Source organism: Lutzomyia longipalpis, chromosome 1, assembly GCF_024334085.1.
Source record: "Lutzomyia longipalpis isolate SR_M1_2022 chromosome 1, ASM2433408v1".
Lineage (NCBI taxonomy): Eukaryota > Metazoa > Arthropoda > Insecta > Diptera > Psychodidae > Lutzomyia > Lutzomyia longipalpis.
The window spans coordinates 13472958-13492188 of record NC_074707.1 but is presented as its reverse complement, the minus strand read 5'-3'; the positions used below and the strand labels follow the sequence as shown (position 1 = coordinate 13492188).

The 19231-nt window shown below is 33.0% G+C and overlaps 2 protein-coding genes across 22 annotated transcripts in view; both read left to right on the top strand.

Annotated features, from left to right (window-relative positions):
- The first annotated feature begins 1992 nt into the window (after nt 1-1992).
- LOC129791137 (uncharacterized) lies at nt 1993-10821 on the top strand. 13 transcript variants are annotated; one of them, XM_055829160.1, is made up of 6 exons: nt 2029-2676; nt 4640-4796; nt 4951-5142; nt 5712-5903; nt 6042-6462; nt 10051-10821. In XM_055829160.1, exons 3-6 carry the CDS (start codon nt 5051-5053, stop codon nt 10261-10263), a joined length of 918 nt encoding a protein of 305 aa, XP_055685135.1. In that variant the 5' UTR covers nt 2029-2676; nt 4640-4796; nt 4951-5050; the 3' UTR covers nt 10264-10821. The 13 variants fall into 13 exon arrangements, with proteins under 13 accessions (XP_055685155.1, XP_055685125.1, XP_055685135.1 ...); XM_055829125.1 differs by lacking the exon at nt 4640-4796 and adding an exon at nt 2941-3096 and having other exon boundaries at nt 2029-2841; XM_055829224.1 differs by having other exon boundaries at nt 2044-2072; nt 4778-4861.
- A 4417-nt stretch (nt 10822-15238) lies between these two features.
- The window catches only part of LOC129790914 (RIMS-binding protein 2), a 33947-nt gene continuing 29954 nt past the window's right edge, over nt 15239-19231 (top strand). For 5 of the 9 annotated variants that reach the window (XM_055828774.1, XM_055828783.1, XM_055828766.1 and 2 more), the window contains exon 1: nt 15240-16702. The gene's annotated coding sequence lies outside the window, so the exon portion shown is untranslated. Of the gene's footprint in view, nt 16703-19231 lie in introns of all 9 variants that reach the window. The other 4 variants (XM_055828814.1, XM_055828807.1, XM_055828791.1 and 1 more) reach the window with 2 other exon arrangements.

Genomic DNA, 19231 nt, shown 5'->3' with positions numbered 1-19231 from the left:
CATGGTGCAACTGTTTTCACCTTCTGACATCTGATCCTTTGTATCGATAAAATAAATTCTATGTTAGCAAATAAGTAGCTCCCTACTAGAGAATTTTAGCATTTAATTCTATATATGTATGTATAGCAAATTTGTCCCCAAAGAGGTCATTCGGACGATTAGACATATATCTTCGAGATAAGTACATATAGGCAGTATAAATTGCTATATACAATGGGGTTGATGAAAGTTGTAGTGGCGAAATAGAAGAGAATTTTGTGGAATATTTTTTGTGAGTCAGAATGTTGAAAATGATGTTAGTTTGTGTGATGATAAGAAATGTCGCCAAGAAAAGGAAGCTTCCTTGAACTTCATCGGAATTTAAATCAGCCTTTCTCTTCTAATATCTTTCATCTGCCACCAAAGAGATTTTCCACCATTTCAAGTAGCATCGACGGAAATTACCCCACACCATGGCTGGAACGTGAGCAAACACAAACTCACCAAGAAAGTTATCACCTCATAAATTATTTATTTCCACAGCGTGATACACAAATCCAATCTATTTCCACTTGAAATAATTGCATATGTGAAGATTCAACATTAGCCAGAAATGCACAGCATTCCCAGAATGAGAGTCGCAATTTCATATGAGGACAAAATACATACTATGTAGATTCAGTCCACTTCCGTTTAGTGATTTATTTGATTTGTTTTAGTGTGTAAATAATTTTTTTAAATTGAATTGCTTTATGAGCTTCTGATGAGTTTTTTCATTAGATTTATTTATCATCGATTAGGACTTAAGAAAATCAGAATTTTCTTCTTGAGCTTTTAGCATCTTAGCTTTCCAGAATAGGAATGTGAACTATCTAATTTATATAGAATACTTGAAACTTTGTAAAAATCTTTATTAAACATTCTTGAACAAATTTTCACTCTCTGAAAGGAAACTTTTCTGAAAGTTTTCTTTTGATAAAAAAAAATCCGAAATATTTTTGATAAAAAAATAATTTTGAGAAACTTTTATATCCTCTTGCCTACTTATTCATGCTTTTTTAGGAAAATCTCTTTTTTATAACTTCTGCAAACACTTGTTTTTTTATTAGATAGTAAAAAGCTCTTACACCAATAATCTCTACTCAATCTCTTAATCGTGTTAAAAAATGCATTATCTTGAAAATGCGAGGAATGTTTTAACGAAAGCTTTCATAAACAGACTTTTATAGGCATATTTTCTACAGGTTTTTACCTTTTTAAGCGTTGATTTCATCATACAACCAAGCGCTTAAAATTGTCTCTTTTTACCACGTTCTTTTGCAATTGCAAAGCAGGAATTTACTTCATCTCAAGACGTCTAATGCAATATTGAGAGGTATTTAATTGAAAAGTCGTTTTTCTGGTTTTCACATGAAAATACAGATTGATTTTACTCTCTAAATATTATACATATAATAGAGCTATGTATACTGCAAATTAGTTGTGCTGCACTTCTTCCTCTTTGCATTTGAATTTCACTCGCGCCGTGCAATTGCACTTTACGTAATTTTGCGATAAATGTCGCCTGGTCTTGTGTAAATATACATATATATGTATTTGCAAAATGTAGTTCACATATTGATGGTTTGGTATACACATGTGAATGAATAATAGAAGCGGAGCTTTTCCTATTTCTTTTCATTTTGCCATAGCGCACCATAAATAATGTTTTGCAATGGAAATTTGCATGGGAAATGATTCTTATAGATACATCCATTAGTCAATTTGCTACTTACCCAATGAAACGTGATCCAAGTGCTGATGGCAACCTGCGTACTGACTGAATGCCTATGTAGATTGAAAATAAAAGTGTCACGGAGGGTTCAGGTGAAGACGATGTCTTCTGGCATTATTATATATGTTAACTTTTTATTCTTTGCAGCAGACACCATGTATGTATTATAATTGGTAGTGTGGGTATGAGAATTTTATTTTATACCCATTTATAAGGCACGATGGAATGGACATTGAAACCAGCGCGTACCACAAAAGCATTTTCACTTTTATAACGCTGTATTTGCGCTCAGTTTCGCAGAGTACGTTCAATCATACAGGTGGTTTCTGCTCGTGGTCCGATAAGTTGCTTAAGAGGAGGAAAAAAAGAAATTTTTTTAGTAATATTTTCAAAAGAAAAATTCAACTTTTTTAATCCTAAAGTGACAAATACTTTTTAGTTTAGTTAGATTTAATTCTTGGAAAAATTATTTTAAAGTTTTTGTTAGCTCTATTCAGTTTAGATATTGAAACCTTTCTTTTAATTTAAATTAAGAAAGTTGTTCAAACTCAAAACGTCGTCAAGTAGCAAAGTGATTTAACTTCTTGGGACTTGCTCATTCCAGAGAACTACATATACTACATAAGAAAATATCAATAAAGTGCAATTATTTATATATTAAAGTAAATATATAAATTAAATGTGCCAAGTTGTATATCAGAAATTGTGTTATTAGTGCATAAAAGAGTGAGGGCAATGAAATAAAAATCGTATGATTGAAGAGAGAAGTGAAGCCTATTTGAAGAAATATTTACTGAAGAAGCAATAATAATGTGTTAGATTGGAAGCAGCGATTTTTACGGGAAAGTAAACTTGTGAATTTCTTATATTCCGCAATCGAAAACAAAATAAACCTTATAGAGTGTGTACACTAAGACACTCAGGTATATATATTTTGTGTGAAAGAAGTTGAAAAAAAGCGTATACGCGACTTTGACCCATTGTACTTCTTCTCTCGTCTTCTCTCTCACATCTTTTTGGCGCATATTTGGCAATCTGCTGATTGTACGCCCAAAATCTTTAATAAAAATCCGGTTTTTCTTCACCCTGTATGTATAATTTATAATTTCCAACTCCCAGCATTATATTGGATTTATTTATTGACATCTTTCTGGTTTAAGCAATTTTTTCTCTAAATTTTTCTTAAGTGCTCTGTTGCTCAATAATCATGCTGTGGGTGCACAAAAAATGCGCGTGGCATTGAAACATGAAAAATCTGCAGAAAAAAGAGAGTTCCATCACGGAACGAATAGTTTTTTACATTCCTTATGTATTCAAAACTTGCCTCTGGTTCCAGATCAAAGGTAATAATACTACAAAGAGTAAATAATTCAGGCAAAAAACTAGATTTGCTAAGATTATCTTTATAGATATCCTACATATTATTATTAGTCCAAATTCTTATAATAATTAAATAATGTCAATTTCATGAATTTTTTGATATTCCTTTTTTAAAAATTCTTAATTGATTTTCATTAAACAAAATAATCTTCTTATCAAAACTTTAAAAAAGAATTTTAAGAGATTATTTCAATTCACAAATTGAATATTTTGCGAGGAGCAAAATAATTTAAAAAATAGAATACTTCTTTGAACAAAAGAAAAACTATCAATGCCGGAAAATTCAGAATGCATTCACAAAAAAGACAAAACTATTCCTTTTCATTTGGTCTTGATCTGCATTTTTCCATCCTACTAAGCAGCACGACATGTATTCCATAGATTACCATCGGAAAAAATAATTTCTATTATTAAGAAAAAATACGTGCAATGCTGAAATTGTGGTAATTGAAAGTCTCAAGAACCTCTAACAATGCAAATTAGCATTCAAAGAGTCATTGAGTTGTGAAATGCTTGGGAATTGAATGCACTTTCGGGGCTAAAGGGCAGAAGATTGAGGTGAAGAAAATCGCCAATCATACACTCCTTTACGTGTGCAATGTGGACAAATTAAAAGTGTTAATTTCAGGCGTAAACAATTAAATTTAATTATACCATTCCTTTGCCTTAGATTGCAAAATTCTTCCTTACTCTTACCACGTATTCACTGATTTTTTTATCACCTCACCTCGCTATGCTGCATTTATACATTCACCCAAAGATTAAAATCTCTATGAATTTTCTTCGTGTCCATTGCCTAAGAGAACAGAGGTATAGTACGTAAAATTTTTTTACAAGCTCCTCTGTCACTGCAGCAATCTCAAGTGAAACTTTCTACTTTAAGCTCTATGCTATATCTCCACCGTGATAGAGTCTATCTTTCTCAATACATTCACTCTTTCATTCGAGTGTTATGAGAGCTTAACAATATTTTTTTTTTGACTAATGAGTCTACAAAATTATACCTTGATTGATGATTGTGGTTGTATATAATACGTGTACCTATATACAATATATATTTGAAGAAGAAGAAAAAACTGACGATGAAAACGCATTTTGTGAAATCCATTTTTCGCAATTTTAACTAACATGTATTGAGTTTTATTGTTCGTATTCGTTTTGTTAACCGGCTAGAGAAATTACATATTTATATTCTTATGTACATAATACAGGTACATATTATTATGTATATTAAACCGTTTTGATGATTTTTTTTGAATTCATCCATTATGTCGAGTATCGATTGTAGTTCTCATTAATTGAACAGAATACCTTAATTTTAAAGTAGTTTTCGCCTCAAATGCTTAATGTGCTACTTAAAGGTAAAAATATCCTTTTTATTGCAGTAACGTTAGGCCTTTTATTACTACCTTCTACCTCAATATATGTTTTTTGAACCTCCAGTAAAATGAGAAATTTTTCAACATGTCATAAAACAAATAAGTTAACTACATATTGTTAATTTAGAGGTGCATACAAAAAAAGTGCTGATTTCATCGCTGTAACTTGCTGTATCACAAATAATTTTTGATGAGAGAGAGAAAACAGGAAAAAAGACAACTTTATCTTGTTGTTGTCAAATTTATGTGGATATTTTAATTGCAGACAGTTTATGGTGTAAATGGTAAATTAAATGAGGATGAATATTAATGCTTTTTTGCATAATTTTCAATAATACGCCCGACCATGGTGATAATTTTTATGATTTTTATTTAATCAACACAAATAAGATGAAAAAATTGCTGCTTCAATCATAACATTGACATTGGTTAATTTAGTGTGGTGAAGAGAGTCGAAAGAATCTAGAGGACAACGTCTGACAATATTAGTAAATTTTTTTATAAAGAACTTTAATTAGTAAAGGGAAAAACAGTGAAAATGACGCAAATGAATCATCCCTTCAAGGACCGGTCGCTATTGGATAAAGTGCCAAAAGATAAAGTTAAGGATGTGGATGAACTATATGAATGGTAAGTTCATGTGATGCTGTTTTCAAGATATATATACTTCGGTGTAGTAATTTAGAGCAATTTGTTGTGTGCGAAAGAGTTGAAAAACCGAGTTAAATTGCATTTAATGTGTTATTCGTATCAAATGGTGTGGAAATGGAATTAAAATTCCATTCAAAGAGATTCAATACACTTTATATATTCACGAAGATGTTATGTAATTTTAATAAAGTAGATTAAAAATATGTATAGGTACATATATCTACATGTACGTTATCTTTGTTACTAAGTGGTTATTTTAATTTTATTTCTTATTTTTAAAAATAAAAGATATTACCTACAAAATACCTTAACATATTGCAAAAACAATTTTTAGGAAATTATTTAGTTTTATTATCTCTTTTAATTGCTGTTTTTAATTCAAATAAATAGTACACATGATACAAAGTATCAAGGTTGTGTCTTTAAATTACTCAGAATCAATTAAATCCCAGAAATTCTTTAATAAAAAACAATCACAGCTAAAATTGCTTTAGAAAATTTTATATCAGTTTTAAAATTAGAAGCAATTTTTATTTTCTTCCTTATAGGATGAAACAGCAACCTAGGTTTCCAGCATACACGAAGGATCATTCATATTTGTTTCTCCATGCATGCCTTTGGGTGATGGATGACGCCAAACGTGCCCTGCAGAAGTACTGCCAAATCCGAGCATCATCGGTAGATATATTTGAGAATCGTGATATGCAAGACAAAGCCATACAGAGTGTCTTCGATATAACGTATGTAAAAGCTATATATATTTATACCTATATATTTAAGGAAATTATGTAAGTGCATGTAAAAATAATTGGTTTCTTCTCGAAATCATCAATCTGATGCTGTGGTACATTGACTGGTGGATAAATGAATGACAACAGGCACATGGCATCGATGCCAATAAAGACGCGAGAAGGCTACAAAGTAATATACTACCGACTCGCCGATACGGATCCGGCAAAAGTGCACTTTGGGAATGCTGTGAAGGCATTTTGTATGTTCAATGATGTGCAAATAAGTGAGGATGGCATAGTGGAGGGCTATGTGGTTGTGTTCGACATGAAGGGACTCAAATTGGGACACCTCACCAAAATACAATTAGGGCCGCTGCGAACATTTATGCAGTACATCCAGGAAGCGCATCCGGTGCGCCTGAAGAAGATCTATGTGATTCACACGGCAAGCTTCATAAATCAAATAATGGCATTAGTGAAGCCACTCATCAAATCTGAGCTCCTGAATTTGTTGCATTTCACACCGAAAGGACCCGTCGACGTACTCCCTCTGTCACTCCTGCCTGAGGTGAGAATTTATTTTCAATCTTGATGGTCAATCTGTACCCATAGATTTATCGCTTACGTATTCACCCATTGAATGTTGAATGAATGTGGGCACGTGCATAAATATGTGTATACGTTTAGTACATTTCATGTATAAACTCTGTTGCAATTTTTACTTTTTGATCTTCCATCTTTTTCCTAGCCCTGAGGTATTTTGTGATATATGGAAATCATAAAGTCATAAATGTCATGAAAACCCCTTTTCCTATATGTGCTTCCCACTTTAAACATCGATAAAAATGTCCGGATTGTGGGTGGATTATGCAGGACGAACTATATACTTCATTTATAAAATATCTAGCAAAGTACAAAATTTAGAGCGCAAAATATTAAATATTCTATACCTACCTGAGCGTGAAATTGAACTAAAAAACATTAAATTTTATTCTGTGAAAATATTTTAAAATTGATTTAAATTCTCTAAATAAAAACTAAATCAGAAATAGACGACATTAAAGAAAAGAAGTTTGATGAGAACATTTTGATAAAAACGAACTACTGACTATTGACCCAGAAAAGCTCCAAGTTTCCTTACACGCTGCTTTTACTGGTTCACTGACAATTTCAATGCTCTACAGTCTCCTTCTTACCTGATAAAGAAATAAATCTTCTCACGTAAAACGACTTCAGGTCAACTACTAACCGAAAACGAAAGTAATAAGATTTTCTTCTTAACCTGAGAATCCAACAGAAAACTTTCATACAGTGAGGTTTTTTCCAACCATATACGCATTTGGTATTCTGTTAAAAGTTGATAATCATTTATCAGACAAAAACCAGAAAATATCAAAAGTTTCTTAAATTCGTTAAGCATCTTTCTCGTTAAGAAAATATCTATTTATTAATTTATTACAAATTTAATTTCAGGATGTAAGACAAAGCTTTTCTATAGGATTTTGTTTACTTAATTTTCTTCTATTAATTTAATTTTAATTGATTCACAAAGCGTTATGCATGAGTGAACTAACATGATGTTCATTTTGCTTAAGTATTTTGTAGTTTTAAAATTCGGCATTTATCTACTTCATTATTCGTGAAATCATTTAATTTACTACCTTCTTATCTATATTTTTATTTGATAGAATTTGTTCAAAACTATCTCAATATTATGAGTCTGAGAAAATCCTTTCTTAATAAAAATTCCAAAAAAAAATTATAAAGTACAGCGAAAAAAATTAATTTGTAAAAATAAATCCATTGAATTTTGAATTTGAAATCCAACCCCCAAAACATTTATCATTTTGATAATGAATGTGAATGGAGTGTAGGAATCATTTATCAAAAATGACCAATGTTTTGATTTGATGGCGTATTTCGGGTACCAAATACTAAATGATTCACATCACACCCACGCGCGCTAGGGAATTCTCAACCACAATGGTCAGAGCTGTTGGAGGTGTGCATGGAGAAGTGTGGGACCCATTTGGGCAGGGAGGGAGAAATACATACTTTTCATGCAATGCATGTCGTCGCTACACAGAACCATTGACCTCTTTTTCACAGTTCGCAGTCCCACATTTCGAAATGATATCGTGCCATACCGTTCAGAGGTGTGGAACTTGAACACTTTTTCCTCCCACTTTGCGCCCCATTGCTCTATGTTTTTTTTTCGTCAGTGTTTGAGGCTATATTCTCACCGCTTTATTGGCGGAATCTGCACAATTTGCTACCTTATTTACTTGATTGATGGATATAAATTATCTCTGTTGAAAATTTTCAGTGCTGCTCCTTTTTTATCAGGAGGATGAGTGGGTGGTGTATTTTGCATATAAGGTCCATGTGGGATGTAGGGCTTGGATCGGGTGAGGTAGGACGGGCAAATGGGGTGCCATTCAGGTGTGGTGCCTTTATCGCCAAAGTCGACATTTGTGACGGTACATAACATATATACCGGGGGTTAGGTCTTTTGAGGGGACCCATAAAAAGCCATCAATTGACTCATGGATGGAATGTTCTCAAGCCCTGCTATCGAATATCGAATTAGATTTTCCTCCTGCAAAATCAATAAAATGTAGCAAGACCTATTTATATATTTCTTCCTATAAGTGGTGCTACATATAAATCTGCACTTGGTATAGCATCATCGCTACATCTCTCGCTGTGCCCACAGGATGATGATGGAAGAAAAAGAGCAAAAGTTAGGAAGAACTTTGGTGCTTTTATTAATTCTCACTTCAATACTTTTGCCACCCTCCCTCAACCGATTGTGAATGCATGTGATGAATGCGCCCTCGAAACTTGAGGAACAAACTATCCACGATTGGATATGGTTATTGTGGAGTGTATAGTACTCTATTTTTGGAGTGATTTTCTGTGTGTCTTCTCAAGAGGGTTTCGAGCTGTGTGGTGAAACAGAAAACAAGAGGTTGTTTGATAATTGCTGTGAGAAAGAAATCGCAACAGAAGTTTTCTTTTTAGGAGTACCTACAAAAGAAAATATATTTTTTTTAGGTTGTTTAAAAATACAAACCTAATTTCTGATAACGGGCGCGGAGACTTAATGAGCCGGAAACTAAATTTCATTGCATCATAAGCTTTTTAAATTAATTTGCATCAGAATCCCTTTTTATCAGCTCAGAAAATATTCAGCAGATCTTGCAGATAAATCTCTTTGGGATTATCATAAAGTATTTTGTTTTACTAAACTTCTCAAATGACTTTCCTCAACATTGTATCGTGTTTTCTTGCAATATCTTCGATATGTTTTAAAATATTCCGCCTCGCTATCAAAGTTTTATTGGTTTTTTTCTTTCCTTATATACTTCTAAAAACTCCTTGTCTTCAATCCCAGAACATGGCGCTCTGTCTCCATGTTGCCCAATGGAGAAAATCTATAAGTCCTACATTCAATTTTCCAAGAATTACATTGTAAGAATTAAGCGAAGATATAAGAAGCAATGTCATATAGAAAATGATATGAAGCGACATCTCATTCAAATTATCCACTTTGAGCATTTCTCCATCGTATTACGTTGTTATTATGAGTATGGTGGCGGATCGAGCAACTTTCTCGTGTGCAAAGCAGAAAAAGGAGCCCAAGGGCGGGGGGTTAGCAATTTTAGTGGTGTACAAAGAACAGGAAGAATAGGAAAAATTCTCAGTAAATATCAATTTGTGATTCAGTGTTGTCTTGGCCCATAAATAACAAATGAATATTGCATAAGGATGAGAAAAAATGGTGAGTGAGGAAAACCGCACTGATGTTACCGTTGGCATAGAACTATGTACCTATATTATGATTTCCATGCTCTCACCATTCGTGTACATTATGAATTTTCAAGGAAAGTGTGGAAATTTTTAAACGAGACCTAAAAGATTTTATTTCTCTGTATGTTAATATATAACTTTATGCTCTCTGAAATCCTCTATGTATGACGAATGGGTTAGGTAAATACAACAACGGGTTTTTAGTGTTAAATATGTACATATGTATGTACATAATCACTTAGCCTGATGTCTAGTCTGCATGAAATTGACCATGAATGCATATCTCTACAAAGTTTCTTTTATTCAGTTTTTTTCTACTTTCTGCTTCTCTTCCTCATTTCAGGACTACGGTGGTCCCCTCAATACACTGGAGAAGTATCATAAGGATCAGAGACGTCATATTGAAACAGAGTACAGAGATTGGCTGCTGGATACTTCGCATCTGAAGGAGAAACCAAAAGAGAAAAAGAGCACATCGACGAGTGACAATAATAATAAAGTGAATAACGTGAGACAACCACCTGTGAAAGCTTTCAGAGCACTCGAAATTGACTGAAGCCTGGCCTTTTGTTGCGCTCCTGTATTTCGTCGAAGCTAAAGAGAGAATTTATTTTCACGGGAGATGAATAAAAAGGCATAGAGTAGCAAAACACACAGTCAGACACCCACATGACACAAATTTAATTGAATTCCGTGGATGTTACATAGTGATAGTCATCGAATTTTTGTGACTGTGTATAACGTTTTTCCAACTAAAAACATCGCCCGTATTTTATGGTCCACATCCCCTCCGCCCCTCTGGAAAAATTCTCCTATCCCTTCGTGTAAATAATTAATGAAACAAAAAAAGGAGCTACAACCATGAAGATTAATTGTTAAATTTCAAAAGGCTACAACCAACGACACAGAGCGCAGCCAACATTTAAAACCATTTTTTTTTAACAAACTGCAATGGTTTTACATCGAGAGAGGATTAATTTGAGTCAACGAGAGGAGATTGTCTACATGCTAAATTAAATGGTTTCGGATAAGTGATAACACAATGCTATCAATAAGTTGTTTGTTATATATAATTTAATTTCAAATAAAATATAGATTGTCATTTTATACCGTATATAGATAATTTATTGCAAATTTAATTAAAATTTTTCCATACCACTGTGCCAATGAAATTGTATGTATGTTGCGGGAATTGAGCACTAAATTATTTCTCTAGTAGCGTAATTTCACGCCCTAAGTGGTGGACAATTTTAATCAAAAGCTAGTTTTGAATTTTCATTTGTGGCCTATCCAACAATTTGTTATTTTTTGCAACAAGTGACCTTTATTCATTTTAATAAAACAACATAAAATTAAATCTCTCTTTTGCATCCTCACAGATATGTAGGTATTTAATAGGAAAATCAATACTCAAAACTTGTGTTGTTTTAAATCAAATTTGGTTTTAATAAATAGACTGAGAAACCTAATAATAACCTATATCTAGGCAATAATTAAGGTCAAATATATACCTATTTATGATTAATTTTCCATGAGGTATGTAGGTATTATTTGAGACGGACACATTAATTGATTTGAAAGCTGTCAGGGTGCATTAAATTGGAATGTGGGAATTTATGTGAAAGCCACTTAGGGATGCACACAACCCTGTGTGTGTGTGCCTGTCAACGCGAATGAAACTTTCCTCACACCCCCTTATGAGGCCCTATCACGGCATCCAAACACCATTTCCCTGGCATAATGATGAAATATTAACAAAATTCAACACTGTTATTTAGTCACGTCACCTCTAATTAAATGCATTGGTGGAATTTTAAATGGCATGTGGGCCTACCTATTGATGTATATGCATAGAAATGCATAGAAAATTCCGACTGAAGAATTATTTTTATATAGGGGAAGATGGGGCAGAGTTATCCAAGTTTAATACTTTGTTTCCCGCCTCTTTTCCGCTACAGTATGAGAGGAAATATTCATGAAAATATTTTAAGAATATTCCAGGAATTTTCATTCAAACAGTAATTTAGTAATTTGAAGGAATCTTTAAAAAAAAATAGCATAGAAAATCTTTTTCGGAAAAAAGCCTTCTCTATAGCCACTGAAAAAGGCTTGGAAGAAGTCGAAAGCTTTATCCCGTAACGAAGACCATAAGATTAACAAAAAATTTAAAAAAGCGCGTGAAAAAATAACATAGTAAAAACCAAAATAAACACTTTAAAACTTTTTAACCTTTTAAATTATATTAATTCTCATATTATGCTGATCATGACCGACTTCTCTTGGCTACAGGTGTACCGATAAATTTTCCTGTGAGAATATAGCCGGATACAGGTTTGTATGCAGGTTCGTTTTTGAATTCAAAAAAAAAAAATGTTAGTTCTATATTACAAATTTTATTCATAAAATTCGAATCACATTCTACATTCAAGATTTATTTTTTTTTAAGGAATGGTCCAGTAATTTTGAAATTTCTACAGGTATGATTTGCCGAAATTTTCTTGACTGCAGTCCAGTAGTCCCCTTTGACTACAGATTTTCTAATTCGGGTGGGAGGGTGGCGAAAAAAAATCTTTTTCTAAACACGAAAATTTTGGATATTATTGTAACTAAAACAGTTTTTTTTGTTTTAAACTGGCCTCAAACCATAATTCTCGGATCTCATTTCTTGGTCAAGTAAACATTTTTTTTTAAATTTTCATATTAAAATTTATTAATAATAATAAATTTCTGTCCTTGTTATTCATTATGTTACGAATAAACAGAATAAAGGAATTTCAGCAGAAAAAAACAGACAAGAAAATTAATTGTTTAAAGGAGTTGGAAGATATGGTTGATAGTAACTCCCACGCGCAGTTATCAGTACTTCGAGGAAAAAGGCATTGTGTAGGAATTTTTTTTCCTGCACACCATGTCCTATGTTTCCTTTTTGTACTAACGCTTCGTGCTCATAGTACAAAAGGGATGATATTTATTGTTGCCATTTAGGGGTCAGTACGAGTGACGGGCATAAGTCAGAGGTCATCTCCAAAGTCTCTGTGTAGCAACAGGAATTTTATGCCAGTAAATAAAATTTCACGAAAACACCCACTTTTTCTTAGAAATTCACTTGAAGTGTATGAGGGTAGGTATAATATTGTATACATAGTATGTAAATTAAATTTTTAAAGAAGAAATATTCATACAGTTTGCAGAAGGTAATGTACTGTTAAGAAAAATAATTAAAGTAAGAAAAATGCAGGCGAATCATGAAGGAGGATTTTGGAAAGCGAAAAAGAAAGCATCTTTAATAGATTTTGTCCTCCTCGTATAGCTGCGGTGTGGTGTGGATGTGTGGAGTGACGTCACGAAAGCTCCTGAAGACACTGCTGTGTGTGGGGGTAGAGAGAAAATGAGTTCCCAAAAATCATGCGCACTTGCATTTAGTCGGACTACGCGAAAATATATAATCACCCCATTGTACCATATTACGGTGAGAGAGTACAATAATGTATTGAGCTTTTTCGTTTTCGTGTCTGTGTGACGTATGAATGCGAAAAAGTCCATGGAAAGTTCCCAATACTGGGAAATCATCCGATCGTGGGAGTTTTTATGTACATAGAGAAAAGAAAAATTCTTCATCTCTCCATATTATGTGCACACGGTAGGAATTTGTGGGGTGATCTGGGTCTCGTTGGAAAATGAGGAGAAAATGTATGTGTATGGGGGGAAAATAAGAGAGAAAAACTCACTATACTGAAAATGGGTTTTTCCTTTTGTGCATTTTGGAGAAGCGATATAAATAGAATAAGGGAAATTTCGGTGTTGAATATAAGGTAACTTTATCGCAATGATACCTATAAATGTTCGCACTCAAAATTTCATATATACATACATATGACTATATGCTATACACCCATAGAAATCGATTTAGTAATTTAAAGTGTGATATCAATAAAGCCACCACACTATGAATATCCCCTCTCAGTCAGAACCACCCACGATGTAATCATGTGGGATTTTTCAATTTTAGGTTTGGGGGTGAATTATCCCGTTCAGCACAGAGAGGATGTTTTAGTGGTAGTAAAGAAAGTTTTTCCTGCAAATTGTGATAAATTTAAATGTTCCTTCGACGAATTAACCTGAATTTTCAATCGTTTTTTAACAAATAATTTTGGTTGGATTAATTTCTAACGAGAAAAATTTCAATATGTTTTTATTAAATTTTATTAGGCGCATTTTGCAATAGGGACTAACCAATCAATAAAAAAGATTTTCGATATTGCTCGAGAGGCGTTTGGATTTTTTTTACATAGCTGTTGACACAAAAATGTATCGAAAATCAATTCAAAAGAAATGTTGAAAAACAAAATTAAAATTTTTCTATTTAATTGAATCAGAAGATTTTTTTAATCATTTCTGTAAAATCCATTTGTTTATATTCTTTAATTTAAGATTCTGAGAATTCGATGCTTAATTTGATTTTGCAGCATTCATTATTGCTTCATTTTAACCAATAGGCATATAATTCACAATCAAAGCTTACTTATTATATGTCAGAGATCAAATGTATGTTCTCTCTAATATTGTAATTTTTACAGAAAATTTAATTTTTCTTAGAATTTCAAACTTAAATTTCTAGAATTTCGTTCAAATTCTGTGATTTCAATGTTTATGGTTTCAATAGTTGTGTTGTGTTATGTGGGAGCATAGAATTTGAGTTTAAACATCCCCACTCCGTTATGTATAGGTACATATTTTATGATTCTATATTGTGCTGCTTCTTATAAAACGACTTTTGTTTATTTGCAAATGCAGCTATTTGAATTTTGTGTCTACAAGAAAATCGATTTTTTTCAACATTATTTATGAATGCATTTTGACTCTTCTTGGCAGCCTTTGGAAAAGCCAGCATAAACCAATTCTTTCAAATCTTATGGCATACAATTTTGCTTGGTTTCTCAGAGCATAGCGAGAACACTAACAAGACATAAAAAAATATTGTTCAAATTTTTTTCAGGGCTTGTGTGGTTGAAGAATGTTTGGGCCATTTTACTTCAACTTTTCTTAAAGTTATGGAGATATGAATATTTTTTAATAAATATTATAATAAATCTATCAATATCATTCTCAGTAAATCATTATAATTATTATAGAGCTGATTTTAATTTTTTAATAGGTGAAGATATTTAAATTTTATACTAACTTACTACTTAACCCAAATTAAAGTTATTTTCATCTTTTTTTAGTCACACTGCGGTTTTTTATGTTATACGTAGTTTTAAATAGTATAATACATAATTTGGTAAAGTTTAATTAAGAAAAAGTTTTCATGAAATGTAATCTGCGTTTGTCATTTCGTCGCAGTGTAGTGTAATTATTGTCTATATGGATGAGATTTGATTAACTTGTGCCATCGTATTATTTCTTTTCAGTATCGCTCAACGCAGCCCACCCCCAGAGTCCGGTGAGGTGGTGTTCCCCATTCACTCACAGCACTATGTACAATGGAGTTATAGTTGTTGGTGGAATGGCAAAAATGGAAAAAGTCGTCATCATTGGAGCTTTCGTGCTATAGCGTGTGCTTTTCGCTATGTATGCGACACTTCATTCAACCTATAGACATCGTGGTGCTTCTCATATATACATACATTCACGTACACACACATGCACACACACGGTAAGTGGTGAGCCATGTTGAGGGAGTCCTCTGTAATTTCTTGAGCTTTTTTCGGTGGCTGAGCCGCTCCACAGACTCTACCATCATCCGTGTGGTATCAACCCGTGAATTTTTGCGGGGAGTACCGAAAGAATGGTGTATCTACGCGAAGTGGATTCGTACATCTGTATCGGGTGCAGGGCGTTCAAGAAAGCTGTGCTATCTAGTGGAGCTTTTATCCGGGAGTTGGTGTGTTGACTCAGATCACCCTCTGTGTGCATTTATATGTGACATGAGCAACCGGAGGTGCCCGTCATTTTCCCTCGGAACTATCCCAACTGCGCCGGCGTCTCCAGGGTCGCTGTCGTGCCCCACAGTTCGCAGACTCCGAGCTTTCGCCATTCATCGCTCATCGTTTCCGGCCCTGGTATTCCGTCGCACTTGCGTAAGAGCCCACAGTGATAGGCACCAATCGATGCTCCACCATCGTCATCCATAGTATTCTACAACAGCAGCGGGTAGTGACCCAATTTGGGGCGGGTGGACCGTTTTCTAGATTTGTAATTCACACGCTAAGTTCCACAAGAAAATTGCATTCAACGTTCCCGCAGGAACACCCAACGGTCCACGGAATACAAAAAACTTGTGCAAAAAGTGCGGTTTCACCATTTCCCATTGAATGCTGTGAAAAAGAAAAGTGAGTGGAAAAAAAGTGAAGGAAAAGTGGCAGATTTCTCATCTCTCTGAGCCCCCCGCTGCAAGTAACAAGAGCTTAAATTTGCAAAAAAAGGAAGAAGACAATTTCAGTGGAAAAAGTGTGCAAATGTGAATTGTGCTGGATAATTTTCCTGGGTTTTTATTTTCGCATCTTCCATCAAGGGTTGTTCATTGCCAGGAAAAAAAAAGTGAAGAAAAAAGTTGCCCCCAAAAGCGCGTCTTGTGGGGCAAAAGTTCAGGGAAAGGGAGACAAAAAAAGTCGAGCTTCCAAGAACTTTGGAGGAAGCAGAAGTGAAAAAGGAGTTATATAGATTCGACGACGGTGTAAGTCATATCCAATAGTCCAGCTGCAGGAGTGTTGGAAAAGTGAAGGAAAATCCATCACTTTCCCCACAGAATTCACATCACCATCATCGCAAAAGAATTTTAGCGTGCAAAAGTTTGGTGTGAGAAAAGCCATTGGTTTTTCTTCTGTGCAATTTCCTCCATAATTTGCAATTTATCCAGTGTTTCTGCGTGTATGTGTGTGTGAGTGTGAAGGAAAGGAAAAAAAAATGTTCATCAAAATTGGATAATATGGAGCTCCATTGTCCCATCCCTTCATCAACGAAGATGATATAAATTTTCCGGTTTCTCTTGAGAGGTTTGTGCTACTTTTCCTACTTTTCCCTTTTACCTGTGCATTACATTATCGCAGTTACTCATTTTAACACCTACTCTTACTGATATGTAATATATGTACATTGTCAGGCATTGCTATAAACTTGATTCAGGGAGAACCAAATCACAAAGTGATAATGAGAAAAATTTCCCTTCTGTCACTAATATATCAGTGAATGTTCATCCGATCTATATGGTATCTATCATTTAGTTGTTGGTAACGGAGAGATATGAATGTATAATTTTGGAGCACGACGAGTACTTAATGATGGTGTCGCTTTTAAACAAAGTATGTGAGTGAAGGATTTTTATAGAATTTTTCTAAATAAGTGTATACCTACCTACATTATGTGATAAAAGGGTAATGGTGGTATCATGAATTACCCGACATTAGGGGATAGTTTCGCCAACAATAGTTGTTTGAAAGAGTATGATACAATGAAAATCAATTGACATTGAGATTGGGGGAAAATATAAAAATAGTTAGGGAAATTGAAATTGATTAAGCACCACAAAATCATATCTTTAATTTCATTACCGTGCAATGGGGTGATCTGATGGGGCAAATTTATTTACATCTCATTTAAAACTATCTCAGCTTCAAAATGTAATTTAAACTAAAATCTTGTAAAAATGTAATTTATTGGAAATCAAATTATGGAAGATTATTCTCAACAAACATACACAGTTTGCTCTCATCTTAAATGTTCGATAAATAATATTTTTTGTTTAATTTAGGAGTTTCATATAAGAGATATTTAGGGCCCACAGTAAGTTCACAAAAGCTCTAAAATTTTACAAAAATTGTACACAAAATTTCAGATTTTATCCCCTTTACAATTACTCTTACAATTTGGCCAGGGGAAACTTCTCGTTCTACTTCATTAAAGAATTACATCCCTATTTAAATAATTTCTTCAGGAAATTGAAAATATTCCCAGTAAATGATATTTTCTGACTCGGAAAAGTATAGATAGTTAGATAGACATAGACAATGATATAATGTATATAACGTCCTTCACTCAGAGGTGAATGGTTTAAAGTATATAGTACTCCCTAAATAGCAGGTATATACTAATTATTTTCCCATGTATTAACGGTGTACTGGCAATATATAGCCTATAATCTACTGCAGTATTAATTACATAAATTCGATTTTACATACCTATGGATAAAAGTCCAGCAAATTATATGAAGGAATAATTTTGCAATAATTAGATTTTATTCAATCGGTATAAATATTATTTCAATAATAAAGAAAATTAAATAAAATCGTTTTTTTTATCCTGTTTATCATAATCATTTGATTCTGTTTCCTTTCTTTAATCATCAGTTACTAATTAGCTTCTCATAAGAATCAACCTTAAGATACCTTAAGATTTAGCAATTTTCCCTCAAAGATTCCTTTGTCGTGTTCTTTTGACCTATAGTTAGAATCTCTATAGATACGCGATAGGTTCTTTCTTTTAATTACTGTTTTTCTGAGAAAGTCTTTCCAATTTTATGCTACTGTACTCAACAATTTAATTATGTACGTACCTCATTAAATATAAATACATATTTTTATTCCATTTATTCTAAATTACATATAATTTAAGTTTTATAATCAAATAATGTTATGACTTTGCTATTTTAACTTTCTTCTATTTTTAGAACGCATATAAATAGACCTATGCAGGAATAGAGAAAGTTTAACAGGAAAAGCTTTTATGCTAGCAGAAAATAATAAATTTTCTTTTCCTTTTAATCATTTGACTTGCACATGATATACCAATATTAAATTAATTTTTTTTATTCTTAGAATTGCGAAGGTATATAAAGGAAAAAAAAATAGTTATGTGCTTATCGTGAAAAAAAAATTGCTTTTGAGCTAAAATTTTCACGCATACAGTAAGCAAGAGACTTTTCCACACGACCACTTTTGCACACAATACACATGTACGTATATATAGTAGGTATATATAGATTCTAATTAGCACATTATAGAGGTGCTTTCAGTGAGTGTGTATTTGGGAGTTGAGGGTCGTGATTAATTTTCCTATTTACTCTCCCTCTCATATATTCTACATTGTACCTACTGCATGAATCTAACTTATAATGTGAGCAAGAAGTATGTACATATAATATTCACTTCATCCCCATACATTTACTCTAATGTAGTCTCATGTAGGTACTTTTTTTATCACTATATTGAAACATTTTGCCTAATTATCAAGTAAGAAGTTTCACAGCATGATATTATTTTTGTCATTGTGCTATTTTTATTCATTTTAGAAATGAAAAAGTTTTTCCACTTTTGGTCAATGATATGCGGTATATCATTTAAAATAATTTAAAGATGTACAGTACATATATACATACATTGTGCGTACTATGGAAATTATGTGCAATACAATGTACATACAATTCACAAACATACATAGATTGCAAATAAATTAAAATACATAGACATTATCATAAATACATAATAATATCGCATTCATATTTAAACACGTATTTTGTTCAGCTTTAT

Excerpts from the sequence above, each read along its gene's own strand:
- LOC129791137 (XM_055829180.1), top strand. The coding sequence starts at position 5,051 with ATGACGCAAATGAATCATCCCTTCAAGGACCGGTCGCTATTGGATAAA. Across the intron at positions 5,143-5,711 it reads GTGGATGAACTATATGAATG|GATGAAACAGCAACCTAGGT; the intron begins GTAAGTTCATGT and ends TCTTCCTTATAG. Across the intron at positions 5,904-6,041 it reads CAGAGTGTCTTCGATATAAC|GCACATGGCATCGATGCCAA; the intron begins GTATGTAAAAGC and ends GAATGACAACAG.